This window comes from Pelodiscus sinensis, chromosome 27, assembly GCF_049634645.1.
Source record: "Pelodiscus sinensis isolate JC-2024 chromosome 27, ASM4963464v1, whole genome shotgun sequence".
Taxonomy (NCBI): Eukaryota; Metazoa; Chordata; order Testudines; family Trionychidae; genus Pelodiscus; species Pelodiscus sinensis.
Window position 1 is genome coordinate 8,030,074 of NC_134737.1, and position 18,118 is coordinate 8,048,191.

The following is an 18,118-nucleotide window of genomic DNA, read 5'->3' on the forward strand; positions in this document are numbered from 1 at the left end:
GTAAATGGCAGTGTAGCATCTGAACTTTATATTTAACTCCAGGAAGCGGTCCTTTTAGCGGAGGACAGAGCAGGATAAGGTGTGGGCAAGCTTCCATATCCCATCTTTGTGCTATGACTAAAGAATTCCATCTCCAGTTCTTTCATTCCTGACCGTTTCACCAATACCAGTTGCGTTTGTTTATTTTTCTTGAAGAGATGATTCAGTCGCCTGTTATGAAGCTGCATCTCCTTCTGGGCCAGCGCTGGTGTATTTGTATGAAGTCCCACCTGCTTTTCCCTGTCTGACATCTGCCTGTCCTTAGACTGAGCTCCTTCTACAGAGAAAGTCTTTTCTTCAACACCTGGAAAGTACAGCAAGGATGCCACCACGAATCATGTCACAATAAAAGCACAGTGGTGGTGGTATTGCTGTGTATGTTCCGGGATATTTGAGAGACAAGGGGGAGGTAACATCTTTTATTTAGACAACTTCTGTTAGTAAGAGACAAGCTTTTGAGCTACGCACAGCTCTTTTTGATAGCTTGTCTCTCACGCACAGGAGGTGGTTCCATAAAAGAGGCTACCTCACTCCCCTGGTCTCTCTACTAGAACCACAGTACATCTACCAGTATCCTTTACTGAACAGCTCCAGATACCTAGTTAAGTGAAATGTATATGGCCGTGCTCTACAGAGAAGCATGTTTCTTTTCAGATATCTAAGCTTCCTCAGGCCCATCCTCTTATAAAGGGACAGTCCTACCAATATCTTAGGGTACGTCTAGACTACTTGCCTCTGTCGCCAGAGGCATGTAGATTAGGCTACCAGACATAGGAAAATGAAGCGGCGATTTAAATAATCGCCGCTTCATTTAAATTTACATGGCTGCCGCGCTGAGCCGACAAACAGCTGATCGGCTGTTTGTCGGCTCAGCGCGATAGTCTGGACGCGCAGGTGTCGACATCAAAGGTATTTGTCGACCACCCAGGTATGCCTCCTGGGGTGAGGTTTACCTGGGTGGTCGACAAATACCTTTGATGTCGACACCCGCGCGTCCAAACTATCGCGCTGAGCCGACAAACAGCCGATCAGCTGTTTGTCGGCTCAGCACGGCAGCCATGTAAATTTAAATGAAGTGGCGATTTAAATCGCCCCTTCATTTTCCTATGTCTGGTAGCCTAATCTACATGCCTCTGGCGACAGAGGCATGTAGTCTAGACGTACCCTTAGGTTAGGCAAAAACTCTCTCCCCCGCTCCATTCTGTCTCAGATGGCCCCTGATCTGTGTTACACTGGTCTAAATCGGGACTAACCTCACGATATTTAACAAAGTTAGCAATTTGAGACATGAATGCAGCCCATTTCTCCTGCCCTGATCAGCCATAAGCACGCTGGTTATCTAAATGGGACTCTGTACTCCGGTCTCAGGGTGTTTTATCTAAAGGTTGCTCTTGTCCAGTCCAATTGTTTCCAAAATGTTCTCATTCAGTCTCCTACAAGCCAATAAGTCACTCATAAAAAACAAGGAGGCCTTGAGCTGCTGAGGATTTCTTATTGATCCATTAAGCTGCACATGTACACAAAGTGAAATAAACAAGGTTGTTTTATTGGTAACAGGTTTTATTTAAGCTTTGCTGAAACATAGTACAAATTAAAAACTAAAGCCTCTAACTTACCCTGCTCAATTTTGTTTTGCACAGGAAACAAACAAGTCATTAATTTAGTTTGGGAAAAGCATCGTAAAATAGTGCAAATATAAAAAGATGGATTTTAGTAAGCTTTACACTACAAGCAGGGATCATGTATTGTCATACATATCTCACTTTTCTTGGATGAAAATATATTTAGGAGCAAAACAAACGTAGGGTGCTTAGAGGCCTTAGTAACAAATTGCCCTTTCTGGAAGAGCATAAGATGTTCATGCTACCCACACAATATTTCAGCCATCTTCTAGCATGTTCTCAGATAGATACACAGACACTGCAAGGACTCCTGCTTGCACAGCACCTTAGCTCTCATGGCATTTTATTAAGTATTATCAGAGAGAAAGATCATCACCAATCATTTCTAAGTGATCTGAATACAACAATAAATTGAAAAGAAGAAGCTGCCATCTTGAAAGTTGATTGACAGTTTGGGACACGGAATGTAAGGGGGAGAGAATCATTTTCAAAGCATATGTGGTTTAAAAACATACAACTTAGCATGAGTAACATTGGCCGCTTATTTTTCAGCAACAGAACCTCAGACAACTGTTCTGCTCTCGTACATTCAGATATGTTCCCTGGCCAACACGTTCCACCCTGGCTTCCTAAAGGGAAGAATGATATAAATAGCCAGAGTCACAGAAATATCAAGTGTCTAAGTGATACTCAGGACAACAAGATATCCAGGTGTTTGTTCAGCAGCTCTGAAAAATCAGAGCATTGATTTAAAGTGCCTAATTCTGGCTTTAGGTGGCTAGCTTTCTGGGGCGCGTATCAGCTTCCCGTCTGCAAAATGCTGACTTCCTTTGTAAAGCGCATTTGAGATCTACAGATCAGAAGAGCTATATAAGTGCTAGGTATGTTAATGAGATACAGTAAAAGCTTTGGTATCCAGCATGTTGGGGAAATGGGGGCGGGAGAGGGAGCTGCCAGTTAGTCAAATATTCTGGCTAACGAGTCTGGAGTGTGGTTGGGGGGGGGGGGGGGGAGAGAGAGAGCAGGCTCTGGGCTGAGGCAGGGGATGGGGTGTGGGAGAAGGTACAGGCTCCGGACTGGAGGGGGCTCCAGAGTGGATCCAGAAATTAGTTCATCATGCATAATGGGGATTTGGGTTGGGTATGGGCAGGGATGAGAGTTCTGCATGGGAATATGGGCTCTGGGGTTGGGCCAGGAATGAGAGGTTTGGCATGTAGGGCAGGGCTCCAGGCTGAGGCTGACAGGTTCAGAGTACAGGAAGGGGTACAAGGTTCAAACTCGGGGAAGGAGTTTGGATGTGGGAGGGGATTGAGTGTTGGGGGACAGAAGGGCTTTTGGGTTGCTGGATCCAGATGACGCTCACCTCAGGGGACTCCCTACAAGCAGGATAGGTCTCTGCTTCTGGGGAGTCATGTGGAGCCAGGCAGGTAGCCTGCCAGCCCTGTGCCAAAAACACCATAAACTAGACTTTCAATGACAATCAGAAATGCCAGTTTATAGAGCTTTCTGGTTGGTACAGGGCTGGATAACACCACTTGTTCTGTACTTTGGGTTCTGTCTCTGCAACCAACGCATAAGACCAAACTTCCCATTGGAAAAAGGCAATAAAACGGCAGCTACCATTGAATTAGGGCTTGTCTATATAGAAAGGCTGTCTCACTCTAGCTACACTACCGTATAGTAATACGACCCTCCTTATGGGTGTAAGCATCTATGGGAAGGGGAATAAGTTAGCTTGACAACAGTATACCTGCATTCGGCCTAGGCAGCGCTCCAGTATAACTATTCCAGGGGGAAAACAAGCATGCCCTTAAGCCAGTGGTGCTCAAATTGTGGTGGTCCATGATCATCTTGCAGGTGGGTTACAGGCTTGGGACTCACTCCTGCCTTCAGCAGGCAGCCTGCACTGGGACTCCAGTCCCCCCCTCCCCACCCTGGTATGAGGCTGGCGAGCCTCGTAGAGGAAGAAAGTGGTAGGTGGAGGGGGGGGATAGCAGCAGAGGAAACTGCTCACCTGAAAGCTTTCTCTGCTGTTCCCTTTGGTTTGACCCACTCCTGCACCCAACCTCCTGTCCAGACCCCCCCCCCCACATACACACCTTCAGCCCACTCCTGCACCCAACCTCCTAGCCAGACCCACCCCCACACACCTTCAGCCCACTCTTGCACCCAACTTCCCACCTAGACTGCCCGCCTTCAGCCTGCTACTGCGCCTAAGCTCCCAACCAGACCCCCACCCTCAGCCCATTTCTGCACCTAACATGCCAACTAGACCCCTCCACTCTCAGCCGGCTCCTGTGCCTCACCTCCCAGCCAGACCCCGTACCTCCTGCACCTATTTTGTCATCATGGGCAGTTGGCTGGTGGTCTGTGGAAAGGTCTGTGTTGAGCGGGCTGAGACAAAAATTTGAGAACCACTGCATTAAGCAAAATAGTTATACAAGGACAAAAAAGAAGCCGATATATCTGAAATACTAGTCTTATAGTTTAAATCTCCAAACCACCTAACATTCATTGCAGCTTTCCTTTGACCCGGGGGGAGACTGATAAACCACAAAACAGAGGTATTTATCTCAAGCTTTGTATATATTACACATCTCAATAGAGTTTCAGTAAGAGTGTTGTTATCCTCACTTGACTCAATAAATTGTACTTATAAGTTTTTCTGATCAACATTGTAACACAATGGGTCTGAGCTATTCAAATAGAACATTTAACAAAATAGAGGTGAATGGGAAAACAAAATTCACAGTATCCATAAGACATTCTTGCAGGTCTCCGCCAAAGTATCTCCTTTGCTGAGAGCACTAATGTCCAAAGAAAGAGAAGGCAGCTAGCCGATAATCAAGAGCTCCCAATTCTGCACTACTGTGAGGGAACCCTTTTAAATCTCCTCTGGCCCAAAGGATGGCTAAGGTGCGTCAGCTTCCTTTTAATGACACTTCAGCAAGGAAGCAACAACTGTGCTTCAGATATAGGGCCAGAACCCCGAATGGTGTTAGTCAGCGTGACTCCTCTAACGTTTCACTAGAGCTATGCTGATTTATATCATCGGGTGATCTGGCCTGTGGTTGCAAAATAATATTGTGAAACTGCAGTTTGGTGCACTGCAACCGAATTTGCGACTTAAAAACAAAAACACATCCCATTTGTACACGTACAGCAAATACAAACCGACACAATAATTGTCACACAGTAAAATAACATCAAGTCAATATACCAGAAGAATAACAACTAGTTTGGTGTGCTTTTGGCAGTGATAGCTCTGATTTCACACACCCCCTCCAATGTCCCTACAGAGAAACAATAAACTGACCATGGTTTTGGTGCTACTAGGTTTTGTGAGCTTCCCACTGAAGATGGAGAAGCACATCTGGCGTGTTAGGGAGGGGTGCAGCACATATAAAGTCTGGTTTTTCACATGAGAGTGAAAAAAGGAAGGGAAAAAATAGCTCTGAGAACCACCTGAAAGGGTATCAAGTATTTAGCGGCATGAAAGGAACGGTTCCCAGATCTGCTTAGTTTCACTCACTTCTAGCTACTGATTAACTGCTAGTCAGCTAGCACACCCTGTGCTGCTCAGTCGACACCAAGAAGCAGAGCCACAAATCAATAGGGAAAGAAGAACAACCAGGATTATTACCATGGAGGAGAAATCCTTTCCCCTCTCCTCCTCCGAAGGCCAAAATTAAGTCAGGAGAGCTACTGCCCTCTTTGCATACTACACGGCTAAAGAGGTACTGACCAGTCACTGCTGCGTAGTCTCTTCCCTTCCCATCTCAACATTTGGCGATTAGAGTTGCTTTGCTAAAAACTGCTCTAAGGAACCTTGTGGGGGGCCTGCCCCTGCTTTGCTCTTGACAAGAGAGATGAAGGGAGTTTGACTACGATAAAAATACTAGATCAAAAAGGAATGTAGCTAGAGAAGGAAGTACAGTTCTGTGACTACAGAAAGCCCCCTGCAGCTCATCAGGCGCAACTGAACTGTACACCCTCAGGAACTCTGGGCAATGAGGCTATGAAGTACAGCACAAGCGGCAATGACTGGCAGTGATGGCTAAGGAGGGGGAGGCCAAATCTTCCTAAAAATCATATGCTAGGGTCAGGCCAGGCTAGGCAGCCCAAGTAATAAGAATCCCTACTCAACCTTCGCTGGATAAGAGGCTTTACAGCAGAAGGGTGATATGTGGATCTTCATAGCTAGAGGGAAAACACCTGCTAGATCAAAGAAACCACCTCTTGGGAGAAGAGCAGAGTCTTCCCAGCAGAAGACAACCCCGCAATGTGTACTGTAAGAACAAAGAGCTACGGCTTCCCAGTGTACTGAAACACTACACTGTATACATTTCTTGGCATTTCAAACAGAGAAATGAGTCTATCCTAGAGCTATTTTAAATGGGCCTGAACAACACATTGTTGAGAACAATCCTGCAGTAGCCAAGGAGCAGTGGGCTAACTGGGGCCTAACAAGTGTTTCCCGTCACCCTTCTTCTACCTTTTTATTTATTTAAAATAAGTAGGAAACAAAGGTGCTACAAGGAGGGTGTGTGTGTTGTGTTAAAGAGTGATTATACATAAACTCTTCTACATAGTGAGGTATATTGATGGCTCTAGTTCTGCAAGAGAAGGGAAACTGAAGCACAGGGATGGGCAATAATTTTTTGCCGGGGGCTACTTTGGAAATTTCTGAAGTGGCCCTGGGCCGCATAGGAAGGGGCGGGGCATCAAGCAGGACGACGACTGGGGGGGGGGGGGAAGCAAGATACTTCTGGGTTCCCTACCCCCGGACAATGATTGGTCTGGAGATGAGGGAATGCCTTTGCCTCCCTCCCCTCCCCCCAACGTTCCCTCTAGGTGCCCATGCCCCTGGCGTGGGAGGAGACTTCCTGCGCTCTCCTGCCCCTAGCCTATTAAGGCCTGGGGGCAGGGGAGCGTGCGAAGCCCTTGGCTCTGCCCCTGCCCTGCGAGCAGTGCGTGGCGCTTCAAAGCGCCACGTGCTCCTGGCAGGGTGGGAAGAAGCTCTGCGCGCTCCACCAACCCCAGGCCATACAATTAAGGGTGACTGAGCGGCAGGGCCTCTGCGGGCCAGATCCACCTGCTTGGCGGGCCGGATCCTGCCCACAAAGGCCCTTTTGCCCACCCCTGTCATAGAAGGTCAGGAGAGCACAAAGGCCTATATATCTGCTTTACAGCTGACTGATGATCATAGATCCACAGGACTGAGGATAGGTACCCCACTGCCTTCTCCACATGGGCAAACCCTGACCAACATCCACAAGGGACAATGTGGGATGCTCTCCTTGAGGGAATCTTCACTGATTTCCAACCTTCTTGCAGATGGGGGTTGAGAAATATCTGGGTATGTGCCACATTGTGCTCTTTCATAAAGAACTGAATGACAGTTTAAAAGTATAAAATGCTAGCTCAGTTCTAACTGCTGATGCACCCTTTATTGCACTGTACAGGTAAGAATGTCAAGGAAGGATTCTGAGAAGAGTTAAAACTTAAAAGAAACTAAATCAAACTGAAGAGGTTCCAAATGTGACCACGCAACAGAGTGCTTTCGCTTAAACCAGCTGTCAGGTGGGGCACAAAGGGGAAGGCAGTATTTTTCAAAATTGCACATTAGTCATGAGTAACTCTCGCCAGCACCGTAAAATGGAGACTTTGTCAAATGATGAGCCAGATTAAAAAGGTAGATATGCTGTTAAAACAGCTGTGGTTGTGAGGAGCTAATTATGTACATCAGAAGCTCTTATACACATGTCTAACTGCTGATTGAGAGCAGCCGAGGAACTGGCCTCCAACACTAAACTACAGGGATCAATCAATTAGAGCCATCCAATAAGAAAGCAAGAGACGACACCTTGCTCTTGCCTGGCTGCTAAATCATACAGGGTGGTTTATGTATAGATTCAAAGTTGGGGAGGTTTGTTTTTCCCCATTAGGGATTTTGGGAGAGTCTCTCAACCTCATCTTACAAAATACTGCAGAGAGTTAGAAGTCTTGGCTCCCTGTTGGCTCTTCTAAGAACTGATTCTTGGAGAATCCAGTGTACACACATGTACACTCAGACACACTCTCCTCCCTCCGTGTGCTTTCTACTTGCAAACCCTGCACAGAGTTTAGCTTACTGCAGAGCATGCAGCCACCCAGTGTTACAAATGTATTTATGAAACCTCTGGCTTTTGCAGGGATCAGTTATGAAAACGAGACGTGAAATCATCATTTTTGGAAAGTCAAGGATTTAGAAATTCTAAAACCTGGGGCAGATGCTACTGACGGATCAATCAGGCCCCAGGCAATGTAAACTGATACTAAAAACTGAACATTGGTTCATGCCATTACGAGGAATCCTCAACTTGCATAGTCAGTTTGGGGACCCCTCCTCATTAGCTGATTTACGTGGTTAATCTCCCTTGCAGTGCCATAAAACCTGTGTAAACCGTGTGCCGCTGTCCCCTGACTGGCTACCATTTAAATCCCTGAAGCACCTCATAGCAGTCCAGCTACCCCACAAAGATTCTGATCACCATCTGGATCTGTTTCTTGCACACTGGGCAAGGCGATCTCCCTTTCTTCAGCATTTTTGCACATCTGAAGCAAGCCACTAGGTGAGCAGACCTTCCATGGACAATATTCCCATCCCGTGGCCTCTTCTGGCATAAAAGGCAGGGATTCAACAATTTTTTGATGCTCTCTTGGCATTCTGCTTCCTCCTCCTTTTTGAGTTCACCAAACTCCTGGTCCTTGCATTCTTCTGCCAAACCCAACGACTCCAAAGAGCTGCTGGGGTCTACCAGGCACTTGCATTCTACCGGGGACAGGTCTTTGGGACGGCAAACTGGAGCAGACACGGTCCTTCTGCAATCTGGGACATCAATTCCCTCATCATCTTTTTTGCTTTGAATAGTATCAATGGTGGACAGAGAGAGAGAATGAGCTAGTTTGGGACAATCCGAGTACCAGTCCTTCCGTAAGGCCCAGCAGCGGTAACAGTACCGTTTGACTGGAGAATTAAACTTCTTGCATTTGGTGCATTGCCAGCAATCCTAAAGAACGAACAGAGTGAACATAAACAACAGTAGGTCGGAGCATTCTTGCTAAGGCAGCTTTCCTTTATGTGCCACAAAGAAGCGTCATAAAAAATGGCAGCATGTCATGGCAGCATGTCACAAAGTCAAGGCTAGCAGATGCCTGATGCACAGTGGCAAACTGGAGAGTCCAAGAAACATTTCATTTTTCCCATAACACTTAGACTCAGACTTTCTGCTTAGGAGTTTACCTGACTTTTCCCACCTCCCAAGTCTTATAAGTAAGAGGAAAATAAAGTTCTCATTCTGTGCTGTTGATTGAATTTTAAGTGCCCCGCTCTAAATTCAAGGGTAGATACCTCCCTGGAATGGTTGAACGTCAATTTCTCAGAATCGTTAATTATTTAGCCTCAATTGGGCCTCCACCAAGGGCAATGGCTGTTCAAGTTTAGGGCTATAATTCAGCCGTCCTATGCCAGGGACAACCCAATTTGTCAAGCCAGAAAGCTGTACTCAAATTTTTTTTGGCTCTGCCAACTGCAAGGAACAGTGTGATGTATTTCTTCTGGCATACAGCAAAAGCCTCAAAAGAAAGACTAGAAGATTGGGGAAAAAAGAGCACTGATGACAGAAGATAGATCTGGTGTCACTTAAGATATACTGGAAAGGATGGCCCTGGGAGAATAATCAAAAGGGAAAATTCATTTTTGCATGGTCCAGAAACTGAAGGGGGAAATATGAAATGGGGAGGGGGGGAAGAAACGATCTGTAGTTCAAGTGTTAATTGGATTGTGAATGACCCAGGTTCAATTTCTGCTCCTTCTTTTGTCACCTTGCACAAATCACTTAACCTATCTCTACCTTAGGTCCACATCTGTAATGTGGTGGGAACAGCACTACCCTATCTTTGAGGGTACATTAAAGATTGTGAGGCACACAGAAGATAGTGACAGGGACTGTGTGTGAACCCAAAACAGAGACAACTGGATTCTCTCTCCATCCTTGGTACTACCTTGAAGCCACCAGCAGTGTAGTAGTTGGCTTTGAATTCTCAGGATACAATGGGACTGATTGGAATATAGAATATTGCAGCAACGTGTTTTCTGGTATGATTAATTCTGATCTGGCTATTTCATTGGCTAGAGGGGGCATAGTTTCTATTTCTAAATCTTCTTCAAGGATAATATTCAGATTTCCTTTCAGACTACAATACAGGCTTGGCCCTAGAAAAGTGTGCAAACACCTATATTTACATTTTCCACCTCCAATTAACAAAAACAGGTGGAGGGGGAGATTCTAATTAATTTATTGCTGTGTTGATAGAGCCGGACATTGAGGGGCTGATTCCAATTTACATTATTCTGGCAGCATACATTACATTATTCTGGCCTTTATTTTGTTGTATAAGCCCCAAGCTGCCAGCCAGGGAACAGCTATAGCACAGGCAGATGCAAACTATCCCTCGCGTCTAGCAAAACTGCCTAAACCTGGACCTGAAGGTAGGGATATGAACGGGTAAACAGTTAGCCTGTTATCCAGAAAGCATCACCCGTAACCAACTCCCAGGCCACACAGCAGTTCCCCTCCCCACCTGGCTACAGCTGTCCAGCACAGGGCCAGAAGCATCTGGGCTGGAGCAGCCTCTGGCATAGGGGCCGCTCCAGATCACTCCCATTTAATCAGTTAACCTTAACATTTAACTGGTTAACTAATTAAATGGGATTGGACATCACTACCTGAAGGGACCACTCCATGAGTCATGTGTTCTCTCTACATGGTCCATGCAATGCTTGACCATTCTTCAGGCTACGAACAGGGGGCCGTTTTGTGCCAACACTGCTGTCAGTATTTAACTAGACACCTTCTCAAAACATCCATTAACTTCACGCAGGTGATCAAGCAAAGGGAATGGGTTTTTTTTGCTACAGAGTGCTTATCCTGGCTTTCGAAAGGCTAGCACAACAAATAGTGTACATTTTAGCCAGACAAGGAGATGCAGCATACTCACAGTGTGTCCACTGGGCTGTGGTATAAACATTATTTGTTGGCAATTTTGCAGACAAAAAACTTCCACTGCTTATGGTGGGGGGGAGGATGCAAAAGGAGAGAGGGAGGGAGGGAAGGAAAAGGTCTTGTCTACACTACCACTTAAAAAAACCTGCGAATGACAAAAACTTTGTAGCTCAATTTCCAGTGTAGACAAAGCCTCAGAGAGAGTGGGATGCTGAACTGAATACCTCAGAGGCAGCTTCTACTTCAGAGTCGTCACTTAGGCATTGAGAATCTTCCAGGTCATCATTACCTGTAACCTCACCCACCTGGGAAGATTAAATACGTTATTAGAAGTGTATGTAAATCTCACTAACAACTTTAAAAAAAAATCTGTTCGTGGATTTCTCCACATCCTTCAAATACACAGGTGGGTAACTTGACCCATATGGCTGGTCTTGCTGACCATCGGCTAAGTTTGCAGGATCAGGACTAAAGTGTAAAACTGACTGTGTACAAAGTATCCCCAAAAATGTATAAGAAAAATGTTTTTCCTCTAATTCCTTTTCAGTGCTGAATCGTAAACTACCGACTCTAATAATGGTAGAGAAATAATTCAGAAGTGTGATTTTAAGCTGATTGTGTGCCTTGAAAAAATGACTTCAGATCAAAAAAAGCAGACACAGATGACTCCCCATAGTGCATAGCTTCTGAGAAAAGTGATTCTAATGGACATCCCATCAGCGACTATAGAAGGTGGACTCCTTTACTAAGTAAGACTTACAAAGTTGGCAGGTCTTAGGACTGCCCGTTCCCAAAGAGAATGAATGGCAAAGGATTGCAACATAAATTAGATCAGCTAACATAGCCTAACTGTGTATCGCTAGGAGATACCTTTTTGTCACTCTCTTTCCCCACTTCTTCACAGTCCACTGTCTCCACTTTGACACCAACACTGAGCTGATCCGATGCAGATTCATTGAGGAACCACAAGTCGTCAGTAGTATCTGAAACAATGGCAGTGTCTATGTCCTAGCAGAAAGGAGATGGGGGAAATATATATGTATCAGTGTGGTACTGATTCAACTGGTTTCAGTATGCAGAATTCCAGTGCTTCCAACATGCTGTGCTCTTCTTTTATACCAGACTTCTCCCCACTCAGAAACTCACTCAGTTACTCTTGGGGTAACAAGCAATGCAGTAGAACATGCTGGAAAATGGAGACAAATTTTCACAAAAGCGTCCATTTTCTGACCAGCTCTACAATTCAGTCCCCTTGTTCATAGTTCACACAGGTTAGCCATCATGCAACACATATTTATTATATATTAGTGATTTTTATCCCAAGAGATCCCAAAGACTTTCATGAACTGCATTTACATGGCACCACTGAAATACAGTCTACACTCTGGCAGGGAGAATGGCAGCCCATGGATAAGGAAAACACTGGGGAACAGGAGACATTTTGTGCAGACACACCAAAACAAACCTCACATTCATAAAAAGATCTTTAATTGAACAGATAGAAGGGACGAAGTTGTAAGTCCTCGACAGATTCTGAACTGTGGGGGGAAAAATGACTACAGGAATACTTACTTGACCCACACAAGAGAAGAGAGAGAAAGAATACACATCATTAGTTGTTTAAAGTGTCCATTTACCTGATTGGTCTGTATGTCTGTTGACCCGTTACTTCTGGACTTGTAGTTGTTTTTCAGATTTCCTAAAAACCACCATGGAAGGCCAGCTACATCCCACTCCTCAAATACCAGATCCAGTTTGGGTTTCTTGCTTTTTGAGAGATTTTCTATTAAGTCTTTGTCTGCAGAAGCCAAGTGGAATCTAAGTCATGACAGGCACATGGGGCTTGTGGGACCAGCAAAGCGGGACTCAACCCCATCCAAGTCCAATAAATTGTGTATTATAAAATCTGTAACCCTATACCTTTTTGCCAGAGCTAGGTTAACAAGCCCTTGGCTATATCTATTACAGCATCACCCTGCCATGTTGCACCTCCTGCACTTTTGGATGGGCACGCTGCTTAGAAGACCAGGTTACAGTCCCGTTGATTCTCTTGATTATCCCTTGACCGCCTCCCCTACGCTGCAGAATTTAAGTGACACTTCCTACTAGAAGATGCTCATGAAACCTGGTGTACAAATAAGACTCTCTTGCAATACAGTGGTGCCTCACTGAGCTTCGGCTAAACTGGGCACAGTGACTCAAACTGATGAGTTATATCTAGTTACACCAGGTATGGAATTGGCCCCAAGTTTCCAGCAATGAGTGCTCTGTGATTCCATGAGAAGGCTACCAGCCAGAAACTCTTCACAAGGAAGCAGAGAAAAGAGAATCTACCACTCTTCTCACGCCTTGCCCCACTTTAGCCCATGGAATTCAAGCGTTGTTGTTCCCAAATTCATGGGGGTGGGGGAATCTCATTTCCAAACAATTTTCACTCCAGCTCTTTATTCGGGCCTGCAGTTTTGCAGGCACAGACAAAGACTTGTCTCTACCTGCAATGAGGGAAATATCTACCCATCCTCATTTGGGCCAACCAAAGATGGAGATCGCAAACAGGGGAACCAGCTTTAAAATATCAGATCCTTCGATGTCTGGGAGGGATGAGGAAAAAGGAAACAAACCCTCCATATCACATGTTACGTATGCCACTGAACTAGCAAGAAAGCCTCCAGAGACATTAAAACAAATTTCAAGAGAGGAATTTTCTAGTTGAGGATGGATGAAAAATACAGCAAAGCTTAATGCTATTGTTATTCAGTTCTCCAATAGGGCTGTGGGTATTGACTGCAGACAGCTTGATCTGTATTCCAATTAATTAAAGACAAAGTCCCCATGGAAGATAAATTGATACAAGTGTAATTTCAGCATTTAAAATACCCTTCTAAGATGTTTGGTGGCGTTGCTTAGCAATAGATGTGCTATTTGGCATTAACCTGCCATTTCTGCCAAGTATTTGTTTATTTATGAGGCCAAGTATCTGAGCTAAAAAGCATGTACATCATACAATACCTAGGGCAGATATTTATGGTTCTCTAAATCTTTGCACATAAAATCATGACTTTGGAAGATTACTTTCCACAATAGAATTTTTATTGGTCTCTCAGTAGCCTACTCTAATCAGCTTCTGCTAGGCAGAGCACCATGTGCTGTATTCACAAACGTATAGGTGGGCTTGTGTTTCCCCTCAGTGAGAAAACAACTTGCACTCACCTTCGCAGTTTCCATATTTGAGCTGTGAGGTAGACAAAGCAGGAGAACCACTTCTGTCCTCTGTTCCCTCAGTGTCAGGGCTTCCCTCTGTGCTAGTCTGCTTGAAGGAAGGCAGAAAAAACACCTTTTAGCCCATCAGAGCTTATAGGGACAAGGGGATGTAGCACTTCTACTCTGAGTCACCAGCTTCACTGCCACACCAAGGGGCGCCACAGAATAAAGGTTTTTGAACATAACATATCATATTAACCTTTTCCAGAAAGTTGCTATGGATCTATTATCAGCACACGTGGAGTACTTTCAACCCAGGAAAAATCTCAAGATTGGCAAGAGACCAAAAGTTGCCATCTTTAATGCAGTAATATTGTGATATTCACCCTCCATTGCCCCCACACTCCCAACTGCATAGGCACGTCCCATACCAGACAGTACCAATCCCAATGTATATGCCCCAGACAAGTTAGCACTAGACAAAGATTTTTCCCGGGTCTCCAGATTCTGTCTGGAAGCTTTCGAAAAGGAACCCACTAAGCAAAACCAGTTGACTCTTTTAGGAAGTTCAATCGCTTGCTAACTGTTGTTCGAAGAATGGGAGAAACAAACACACACACACACACACACACACACAAACCCCGCAAAGACAGTGCAAGCTGGAGGGACTGAGGACAAGAAGTGCTACACCCCAGAGAAACGCGCCCAGAGAATGGAACTCTGTTATGAAGAGAACAGAGAAGGGTCACTCTGTCCCTGGTCTGTGGACTCCCAAGAACTTTTAAGGAAGGCAAAGACCTGCCAGTGAAGCAGTAAAAAGTTCTGGCAGCACCACGCACAGGTACAGAGAAGGGGCCGCTCTGTACAACAAAAGAAACCACCAGGCAGTGGGTTTACCTTCAGCTGGTCTTGGCTTGGATTATCGACGCTCTGATCCTTTGCGAGAGCAAGAGTCTGTGCGGCATCTATATGGCAGGCAAAACAAAAGAAAAAACCTTCCCTGGTAATAACCATTCTCACAACACAGAGAGCCCTCAGCAAGCAACCAATGAGCCAAGCTTGGCAGACAGGAGCGTGGTACTTTAGAAAGAAAGGATTCTGGTTGCTTAGGCAGCAAGCCAATTCCCAAATGGCTATTACAGGGGGACTGCTTATTTCTTTGTTGTTGATGTAGTGGGCACTGGACTAACATAAGTAGTGTCTATGGCCATTGGAAGACCTTACCTGATTGCAGGTAAGAATCCTGACACTGCCCCACAGGGCCTAGCCTGCTACTGCAAGCTGCCTGCTCCCTTAATTAAGAAGCCAGGTTAGGGGCAGTAAGCTCAATGCAGCAGCAGAGGCAAATGAGGTTATTTACATGTCTAAGGGATAAATGCTCTTTCCTTAGCCACAGAGATTAGCTGTGGGGTGGTATTATTTTGAAGGAGAAAGAGGAAACTGGACCAAAGAGGGGAAGGTCCACATCCTGGCAGGCTCCCCCCATGGCTTTCACAATTAGTGTGCATGTCCTCAATACAATTTAATGCAGACAAATACACAGGCCCGTAAAGGATAAATATCCCGCACCCCAACCCTCCCCTCCAAAAAACCCCAATCCTTACTGTCTAAGCTAAAAGCCAAGACCAACCAGGTTAACAAAAATGATTCTAACTAAACTAAGAGCTCTATTTTCTAAGACTAAATTAGAAATGCAAAGGGATAACCAGTTAACTGGCACCTGGCCCAGCCGGAGCAGTCCCCAGACCGTGGTGTGACAGGCCATGCCCGGCTAGAGCAGAGAAGTGACTCCAAAATGACACTTCTCTATCCCATATTCTCTCCCACTCATGTCCATATCAGATATGCTCCATTTAAAAGATTTTTCAAATGCCCAACAAAGCAAATCTGAAAAATCCAGCCATTTTCTTTCGCTTCTTCCATCATCTGTGCAGTACAGATTCTGCAATCAGAGATTAGCTGATGTTGCCTGAAGCAAAAAGGAATTCAACTCGCTCATCTAAATTGCTTTGGCTTCACAGTATCAGAAGAGGAAAAATGGCTTTATAATGAAGTCTAGCTCTGTCTGAACATACTTTATTTATTTATATATATTATATATTTAAAACCCCCACGCTATTCTTCCAGTGAGCGGAAAAACATTTTTCACACTGGAAAATTCTTTGCCAACATAAATAAAAACAACTAATGTAAAATTTCGAAGTAGACAGCCCGTGTGACACAGGCATACAGGGAACAGTCAGGCTGAAATCGGAGATCTACTGATGGAAAGCACCACATGAGTTAGGTATTATTAAGGAGATATGCTCTTATCACACTGTCACTCTTCCCACAGTAAGTGTACTTTACAGAACCGGCTTTGAGAATTTGCAGAGTGAGGCACTGAGAAGCAGCAATCTAGCTGGTGACTATTGCTTGCTCTCACTGAATAGGAAGCATGACAGGCTATGGAATCCTATGTTTCCAAGTGGAAACATAGGATTCCATAGCCTGTCATGGAAAAATTAAGCTAAGGAAAAATTAAATCCACGAGCACCCTTCCTGGACACTTGTGAATTCACAACTGTGCATACAAAATAAGGGTCCAGTCTGCCAAGCTTGTTTCATTTTGTACTCACACACACAAACACCTGCCGGTATAACTACGTGACCAACTCTCTAAAGGAACATGGTTTCCTTTGGTAAGTTTAAAAATAGTTACACCATGAGTGGAACAAACAAATGCAAGCTCACACACACAAACACACACACCTCCAGCAGAGGGGAGGGGCTAGCAGGCGAGAACGTTTCCCTAGGTCCTTTGCTTTCCATGCATGGTGCTCATGGGTAAGCCAGGGAATCAGCACCATAGAAATTAACACTCACAATTATTCTGCAGATACAGGTAGGTAGTTAGACAAGACAGTGCTCGGGCAGATTTTCCTTTACAGATAAGAATGGGTGATCTCTGGAAGCACTGTGGCATGCTATACAGGATTTGGCCAGTTTCTGAAACGTCCTCTAAATCTGCAAACACCACTATTTGTTTGAGCAAAAAATAGATGTCTGAAAACTGTGACTGTGTTATTAAACTGCTCAGAGCACCAGGAAGCATGGTATGCAACCTCATAATTCTACCAATGCACCTTGCTTTTGATTCACATGCTTGCTATTTAAGTAAGAATTCTCTACTGAGTATAGACACCAACAGTTATACTCATTGAATGGTAGATTGTGTCATGGGGGGAAACCACCATGAGGGACTAGGTTAAGAACAAGATTAGTTTCAGCTTGTGACTGAATGTCTTTTATGTGGATGGATTTGACAGCTTTCCCCATTACCTGACAGAGTAATTAATGGTGATGTTGAGCGAGTAAGTCAGGTATCCAGACTTCTGACCCTGGACTGGATTATTTAAGGGAACAGGTCATCATGTCAGATTTCTAACACCTCCTATGAACAGTCCTAACTTAGATCACAAAGTATAGACTAGTTGTGGGAAACCTAAGCTAATGAGTGGGCTGTACAAGTGGCCTCCTTCATCTCGGTTGATCACAAAATTGTCGTAACCAACACGGTCTTCCAGGATATGGTAGTTTTGTTAAGTGCACTTGTGTACCTAGAATTTGCAAGGGGTGCTGACTGAACCGTAGCAGTGCTTTGATTGGATGCACAGAGAGTGCATGGCTCTCACAGTCAATGTTGTTTGCAATCATCATGTATGTGACTTCACATGCCCTTGCTTTACGTGCATGTCACTTTAGTAATACCAGTCGGAAAAAAACATGAACAAAAACCAGCAGAATCTGACAACCCTGAGTGTGGGCAACAGTAAACTAAATGCCTCACAAGCCACAGCTCTGATGGGCTGCATGCGGCCCGCGGGTCTCAAGTTGCCCACCACTGGCATAGACGCAAGCAATACAGGCTGAACCTCTCTAGTCTGGACTAGGTCCGGCAATATCCAAATGGCCCGGCATGATTTTAGATAGCCAAATGTCCACTTATGCCAAGTTTCCTGCAGTCCCATAAAGTTTGTTTACAGCCACCAATCCTGGCTCTCAGTGTTCTGTGCTGTTATTTAGCTCTGATTTACCCTAAATATCTTCTAAGAGCCCAGGAAGCAGTGGAAGTGTTGGTCATGCTGCTAGACAATATTGACCTCCCATGGTGCAACAAATTTCTGGTTCAGCACTGGTTAGGTTCCAATGGTGCCGGCCTAGAGAGGT

General features: G+C 44.9%; 1 protein-coding gene across 13 annotated transcripts in view; it reads right to left on the reverse strand.

Annotated features, from left to right (window-relative positions):
- MDM4 (MDM4 regulator of p53) overlaps positions 1–18,118 on the reverse strand; it is a 74,175-nt gene that overhangs the window by 32,925 nt on the left and 23,132 nt on the right. For 3 of the 13 annotated variants that reach the window (XM_006133073.4, XM_006133076.4, XM_006133075.4), the window contains 6 exons: positions 14,807–14,874; positions 13,919–14,018; positions 12,346–12,506; positions 11,579–11,716; positions 10,933–11,013; positions 1,579–8,713 (listed from right to left, as the gene is read on the reverse strand). In XM_006133073.4, the coding sequence (XP_006133135.1) occupies positions 8,171–8,713; positions 10,933–11,013; positions 11,579–11,716; positions 12,346–12,506; positions 13,919–14,018; positions 14,807–14,874 (1,091 nt within the window). In that variant the 3' untranslated portion in view covers positions 1,579–8,170. Of the gene's footprint in view, positions 1–1,578; positions 8,714–10,932; positions 11,014–11,578; positions 11,717–12,345; positions 12,507–13,918; positions 14,019–14,806; positions 14,875–18,118 lie in introns of those variants that run through there. The other 10 variants (XR_012897857.1, XR_012897855.1, XR_012897856.1 and 7 more) reach the window with 10 other exon arrangements.